Source organism: Setaria viridis, chromosome 9, assembly GCF_005286985.2.
Source record: "Setaria viridis chromosome 9, Setaria_viridis_v4.0, whole genome shotgun sequence".
Lineage (NCBI taxonomy): Eukaryota > Viridiplantae > Streptophyta > Magnoliopsida > Poales > Poaceae > Setaria > Setaria viridis.
The window spans coordinates 13,269,612-13,277,357 of record NC_048271.2 but is presented as its reverse complement, the minus strand read 5'-3'; the positions used below and the strand labels follow the sequence as shown (position 1 = coordinate 13,277,357).

Genomic DNA, 7,746 nt, shown 5'->3' with positions numbered 1-7,746 from the left:
TTCCCTCTTCCGCGCATCGACCAAGTCATAGACTCTACGGCTGGGAGCACCCTGGTGTACTTTCTCGACTGTTACTTGGGCTATCACAAAATCACCCTCAATCCTGCCGACCAAGACAAGATGACGTTCATAACGCCCTTCAGCATCTACTGCTACTGCACTATGACCTTTGGGTTAAAAAACACCAACGCCACCTACCAGAAGGCAATCCAAGGTTGCCTCGTGACACAGCTACACAAGAACCTCGAGGCCTACGTCAATGATGTGATTATCAAGACTAAGGATGAGGAGAGCTTCATAGCCAATCTCGTTGAAACCTTCAACAAACTTCGAGCCTACTGTGTGTCTTCGGTGTCCCATCTGGAAAGCTCCTCGGCTTCACCCGTGCTGCAACGGACAGGTTGAACATACGAATAGGATAGTCCTCCAGTTCCTCAAGTCTCGCATCTTTGACAACGTGTCCAAGTACGCTACCAAGTGGCTATGCGAGCTACCCCATGTCATCTGGGGCCAACGAACCCAAAAAAGCCAGGCTACCGGCTATACCCCTTTCTTCATGGTGTACGGCTCAGAGGCTGTCCTGCCATTCGACGTAGCCTTTGGCGCCCCACGCATCCAATACTACGATGAAGGCGAAGCAGAAACAAGTCGATGGGTCGACATTGGTAGCCTCGAGGAGCACCGAGTGGCAGCCCTCATCCAGCATGCACGCCACAAGCAGCAGATACGGCGCTACCATGATTGGAATGTCAAAGAATGCTCGTTCAACATCGGCGATTTGGTGCTTCACCGAATCCAGTCCACCAAGGACATGCAGAAGCTAGCCACCCCCTGGGAGGGCCCCTTCATCGTCAAAAAGTCATCCAGTCAGGCACTTATCGACTCCAATGGGCGGACGGCTCATGCGTCCCCAATCCATGGAACATCGAGCACCTGCGGCGCTTCTACCCTTAAGGCCTAAAAGCTATATATTCTACTTTCCCCTTTTAACTGAATAAATTAAACCTCCGAGGTTCTTTGCGTACCTACGGCCTTCCCGTTACTTTGCCCGAGTCGTTCCTGATGCTTGGGGGCTGTCCGACCTGTTCGACAGACCGCTCACTCTCAAGCTCAGGGGCTTCCCTCATGCGCTGACCTCTAGGTCTCGCATCTTTCTCCTTCCCCTCTCAAGGTAATACGACTAACTTGTGTGGTCAGCGTTCTAGCTCACGGGAGGCCCAGCTGCACGCGGTGTCTACGACGAAGGTCACGGGCCCAATAGTCATGGGCGCGGGCGAGGCTGCGGGATGCACGGCTGGTGCTGGGACGACGAATCCGGCTCCACCTGAACCATTCCTAGCATCCCTGCAACTGGATCTAGCTGGCGTGGTGCATGGTGCAGTCGTGGCTAGAGGTGGCATGTGGAGGCTGCACAACAACGGGGCAAGCTGTGCGCAGCTGACGTACGGCGTGGAGGAGACACATCGGCAAAGCTAGCAGTTAGCGCGAGGAGTGGCCATAGTGATGCCATAGCAGCTACGTGCATGAAGGCACGACGACAATGAAATTGCGTGCGCAAGGCAAGGCGGGTGGTGGTCATGTGCAGAGGAAGCCTGCAGGAGGTTGTCCAGCGATGCTGAAAAGGATCTACATCGGTGGCGGGTTGGCGTTCCTGTCAACGCCGTCGGTGAAGTTGGGCTGTGCGGAAGCACCAGCAAAATCCTAGCTGGTTATACCGGCTACGATGATGGCGCCACCCTCTGGTGCCGGTCTCCTCCTTGGAAGCATTATCTTTGTGTTTCCCGCAACCCCTTCTCTAACCGACATCTGATAGATCCCGCCAAGGAGATGGGCCATAGTCTTTGGAAGCTTTTGGTCTGCCCATGTGATTTTGCCAAGATTCAGATGGCGGCAAGGCGAAGGTGGAGTTCATGGAGCGGCTCGGTAGCTCTATGTCACCCCAGGTGGCAAAGCTAGTGCTGATCTTTGGCGTGGAGTCTAGCGACGGAAGTGGCGAGTCTCCCGTTCGCTTTAAGGTGATGTGTCCAAGGAGGTGTGAGGCGGTGGATGTGGTGAGGCCCCACGCTTGAGTTAGCCTTGGAGGGTCCAGGATCCAATGTGGTGCTTTGGTCGTTTGGTGTGTTCGGTGCTGCAGCGACATTTTGGCAATAGGTCCTGCATGGCAGTGGCCTTTTCGGCGTGGTGCGGTGTGCCCTCCTTTTGACTTTTGCTGACGCGGGGTCATGATTGGGAGATCGACGATTGCGTGGGCGTGACCTGAGGACTACAACGGCATGGCGTCATGGTGGAGGAGGCGTGGTGGCTTACACGGCTTGCGCGCGGAGTGCGGCGGCTAACACTGCATGGCAGTGGCTGGTTCGGCGTGGGACATCGTCGGGGACGACGACGTTTGTGGTGAAGATGACTTATTAGCATAATCTCCAAGGTTTGGCGGTGCAGCGTGATGCGGAGTGTTGTTTGTGGTGTCGTGCGGCATCGGTTGAGGCCCCAATCCAACTCGCTATCTGTTGTTAGTTGTTGTTCGCGAGTGGTTGACGTGGTAGTTTTTTCTTTGTATTGCTCAATCTAAGTTTACTTCTACTTTTTAATATAATCGGCAGCTATCCTACCCGACCCTGTTCGTTTCAAAAAAGACACGCACGTGTCGTATCTACAAAGGAGTAGGTACAATCTTGCACCTGTGGGTCTCAACAGATCAGACTTGAGATGGATGCGGGGGGGGGGGGGGCAGATGTTAGTTTTCTCTGCGAGTGCATGCCGGGTCCCGAAATATAAAGATAGATCGTTGTATATTGTTTATTAATCAATGTTTTTTCGGACGTGCTAGCGCCCGGACATCCGATAACTTTGTTTATCGGACGCTCCGTCGCAACATTGAAAAATAACTATCGAAACATCAAAAATCAACACTTGCAACAACGAGGATTGCAACACATTTACGTGCATGAAGCATCTCGAACCGCTTCATGCAACATTCAAATCAGACACATTGCAATAACAAAAAAAGCATCTCTTACAAAATTGCAACAACGAAAAAAGAAGAGGCCGAAACAAAGAAAATAACTATATGCAACATCGTGAACAAGTTGGTGCAACACCCGATTGCTAGCAAATCGGACTATTGCAAACATATGAAAATCAAAAGTCAACTGTTGCAACATCCAAAAATCTCTACTGCAACACCAGGAGGTACCTATTGCAACATGGCCATTTGGAAGAGAACTATCTTTGGATCTACAAACAGCTTGAACGTCGTGACGGCCTTCCGGCTGGAGCTGGAGACGCCGCCCACAACTGCCTTGAGGTTGGCTTCGAATGTCGGGAGCAGGCCGACGACGCTGTCGCTGGAATCGAGGCCCGGGACATCGTTAATTCCAAGGGTCTTCTTATGGCTGACGGCGAGCAGGGCCCCATCCACGAGAAGGTGAGCACGCTGAGGAAGCCCGCCCTGGTGAACTTGGATGCCTTGACAGCGCTGCGATTGTTCTCATCGGCCATCTCATGCACGTCGTTCAGCAGAGGCTCCTCGGCAATAGAGCCACCTTCCTCCCTCCCGCCTAAGAGCCCGGCGCATAGCAGAACCACAGCCGCGACCACCGAGACGGCGTCGAGCGCCCACGAGTGCATGGACAAGGGGCGCCTGTCGAGGCTCGTCATGACATGGGCGGCGGCGGCGAGCACGGAGAGCAGCAGCAAGAGCGCCCACCAGAGCCTGAGATCGAACTGGAGGTACTCGGCCAGCAGCAGCCACGGCACCAGCACCCTGGGCCCGCTGCCGCCACCGCGCTGCATTGCTAAGGGGACCGGCGCCCCCGCTGCCATCCCAACAGCCCCGTTGTTGGCCGAGGCCATGGGAGGAGGAGGCGATCGAGCACGAGAGAGAGGTGGAGCCTCGAAGAGAGAGAGGCGTGTGAGATGGTGGGAGTCTGAATGGTGGTGAAGAAGATAAGGATTGAGAGATACTTGGACGAGAATAGGCCACGTAACTGTCCGGGAGAGCTGCGCGTCCGGACGCCCGCTCCACAGCATTACCGATGTTTTTTTTTCTTTGTTGATATTGAGATTCTTGTTGTGACCTCGCCAATCGCCAATATCAAGATATATCGTCTTAGTTGTTTTAAAAATGTCCATAGAGCTAGATGTACATTTTTGCCTATATGTAAATGTCTGCATTACATATACGCAAATCTTACGCTTAATTTCACCCTTACGCTTTGGATCGTCACTGGCTGGTTGCTCAACTACTCTCCTGCGGGCGCCACCCATGCACGCCTAACATCCCTTTTTGGTGTCACATCAGAATTTCTCAATGCAATTATTGTTCTTCATTTATATATCAACCAGATAATTAAACATTGTCGAATATAGAGAATGACGCAAACAACAAACTCGCATAGAAAGATACATGCATCTTCACGCGTGATCGCGCACGCCCCGCGCGTGCGTCACAACACCCGCACGGGTGCGTACGCCCCGCGCTCTCACTTGGTGGCGGCGTCGGCATCAGCGGGCTTGTCGCCGCCCACCTCCCCCTTCTTCTCCTCGTCGGCACCGGCGGGCTTGTCGCCGCCCTCCTCCTTCTCTTCCTTCTCCTCCTCGTCGGCGAACGCGGAGGCGGGGAACGATCGGCCGATCCCGACGTTGGACTTGAAGTAGATCTTGTCGCGCTTCTCGCCGTCGAGGCTCATCTCGACGATGGGCACCCAGAGCAGGACCTGCTTGCTGCGCACCCCCGTCATGCGCTTCATCCGGCCCTCCTCCACGTACGCGGTGACCTCGGCGTCGTAGCGCACCCGGGTGCCCGTGCCCCGGAAGTAGTGCTCGTAGGGCGCCTTCTGCCGCATCCACACGAACCCGGTCTCCTTCACCCACCCGCACTCCTCCAGCCCCCGCAGCGGCATCACCCCGCCCGGGAACCCCAGCGCCTTGAGCATCTCCTTGGAGTGCGCGAAGCACGCCTCCGCGCCTGTGATGACCTCCGCGCCCTCGCGCTGCTTGTTGGCCGCGGCGGTGCCGGCCGCCGCCCCGGTCGCCGTCGTCGTCGACACGGTCAGGGACGAAGCCATCTGGTCGAGCTAGCGAGCTGATGCTGCTGATAGCTTTATGTTCTGTGTTGGATCGTCGGAATGTGTTTTGCGTGGTGCGAAGTGAGGGTTGCAGGAGGGGTGTTTTTATAGGAGGAGACGGCGGCAATGCAAGTGCAGGAGTGAAGAGGTTGGTTGGCCGTTGAGCTACTGGTCAATGGAGTTAGCTGTCCATGGAGGCGGTTTTTGGTTAGCTCACCAAGCGCAAGCAGCCAGGAAGACGTTTGGCGCCGAATGGGTGCACCTAGAGGCCTAACACATGGAAGTGTCCTGCAGTTTGACATGCTCACCGGATACGATGGTCTCTCCAACGCAAGAGCTGTGCGTGCACCCGTTGCCGTTTCCCTTTCGACTTCAATGCGGCGCGCGCGCGCGGCATTAGCTGGAACACCACGATCACACGATTTGGGACACATGCAAGATTCAGCTTGGAAAAGCTAGCATCCTTAAGAACTGACGTGTGACCAGTAGCTGCCCCCAACCACATCGCTATTGCTAGCCAGCATCCAACCTTTCATGATTGAAGGAGCCAAACTCCACTTATGAACCTGACAGTTTTTACATACTCACAAGAAAAAAACTCCTCTTCCCTAAAATCCACGACTACTGCAGAAATAAATAAGTCTTGGTATGTGGCTGCTGGATAAAATAGAGGGAATGAACCGTGGAATTCCGCAGAACATCTGGCCCCTGAAGAAATGGAAGAATTAATGGATAACCTGCTTCTGCTACTCGAAGGGGTGAACTTGAATGGGGAACAATATCATATATTAAAAAAAGTACGTCCCAGATTTCTCTATCATCCATGTCAATGTAAAGGTACATGTCGTTCAATAGGGGTTGCAAAGCCGCATGAGGAAGTTGTGGAAAACAAGAGGATGCCCATGAAGCTGAAATCCTTTATGTGGCTTGCCTTTCAAAACAGGTTGCAGACGGAAACTGCTTTGAAGAAGAAAGCACTGAAAGAGTGAAAGGGGGATTATAGATGTTCTCTATGCGGCTAACCTAATGGCGTGAATCATATCTTTTTAACTGTAACATTAAAGAAGCGTTAGGCTGGGACAGGACGCCCTAGTATGCAAGATTTCCTTGAGGCCTAGCTAGATCCCGTTGAGGTGTGACAGATATAACTTCAATTTCGACCATGTGTGCTGAGTCACGTGGGCTTCCAGAAATAAATTCGATTGGGAGGGTTTTGAACTTTTGATTTGATCACCAACTAAGATCATGTCCAAAATATTTGCTTTGCTTGCAGAAACGGTGCATGCGGTTGAAGGCCGGAGATCAACACCACATGGATGAGCTGAGGACGGAGATCAAAACCAGAGCTTGGGTGGAGGAGTTCATAAGTCCCCGAGGCGCAGCTCTCCGATGAACGATCTTTTGTAGTGTCCTCTTGTCCATTTTCTGTTGTTCTTCCGGGTTTGGTAGCCTTGTTTTGTTCACCAGGTTTCCTTTGAGTCTAGGCTGCACCGTCGTTGTGTGTATGTTGCTCTGCTGTTGTGATCAGGGCTGGGCATCGGGTAAAATCGACAGTTGGGTTCAGTTGATTCAGTGTGCAAAAATCAGAAGCCGGTCGGTGTGAATCAGAATAAAAAAAGTCGAGCATTTTGGTATTCGGTTTTCACCGAGTTCCACCGATTCACTCTTCCGGGTTTGGTATTCGGTTTTCACCGAGTTCCACCGAATCACTCTTTGATACTCTCTCTCTCTCGGACTTCTTGTGCTGCACGAAATCGAACAAATCAGCATAGATGATTGCCGGTGCTGTCGGAGGCTTTCTGGCCGATGCCAACGAGGCAATGATCTATGGCTAGGGGCGTTTGGATACCAGGAGCTAAATTTTAGCCCTGTCACATCGGATGTTCGGATACTTATTAGAAGAACTAAACATAAGCTAATTACAAAACTAATTGTAGAACCCCTATGCTAAATCGCGAGACGAATCTATTAACCCTAATTAATCCATCATTAGCGAATGGTTACTGTAGCACCACATTGTCAAATCATGGACTAATTAGGCTTAATAGATTCGTCTCGCGATTTAGCCTAGAGGTTGTGTAATTAGTTTTGTAATTAGTCTAGGTTTAATACTCCTAATTAGTGTCCAAACATTCGACGTGACGGGGGCTAAAATTTAGCCCCCTCCTCCCAAACACCCCAAAGCCGCACACCTTGCGCTGCTGACGTAAGATGGATAGGATTGTCACTAGGGTCAAAAAACTGTACACCTCCTGTTCCGGTATTCCCACCGCTTGCCTCCAGCAAAAAAAGCTCAGTGCGGTGAAAACAAGTTACCGCATGCTGCGACGACAAGGGGGCCGAGCAAGTATGCAGCGCGGCCCAATGCTGATTATGCGGGTAGAGGAGGAAGGAAGAAGGAGACGAGGGGAAAAGGCTGGGCGGATAGCTTGGGACCTGATTGGTTCCCTGCACGCAGGTGAACCAGACTCACGAGATGTAGGGAGTGGCAGTTTGGTTGCCTACTCGGCTGCTCCGGCCACCGAGCCAGGCTCTCGGCATGCAAAGAGGTCCTCGCGGTGAGGCTCCTTGAAATGTGAGAATCGGCTGTTTCCAGCAAGCTTGGCTCGCGTGTGCAAAAACGAGCCGTTTGGGGAAGCGTGCAGAGAAGAAAAGTTGTTGGGACGCTAGCTATGCAGCA

General features: G+C 52.7%; 1 protein-coding gene across 1 annotated transcript; it reads right to left on the bottom strand.

Annotated features, from left to right (window-relative positions):
- Positions 1–4,302: 4,302 nt before the first annotated feature.
- Positions 4,303–5,161, bottom strand: LOC117836400 (uncharacterized). The gene has a single exon (XM_034715812.2). It carries the CDS (start codon positions 5,064–5,066, stop codon positions 4,482–4,484), a length of 585 nt encoding a protein of 194 aa, XP_034571703.1. The 5' UTR covers positions 5,067–5,161; the 3' UTR covers positions 4,303–4,481.
- Between the last annotated feature and the right edge of the window lie 2,585 nt (positions 5,162–7,746).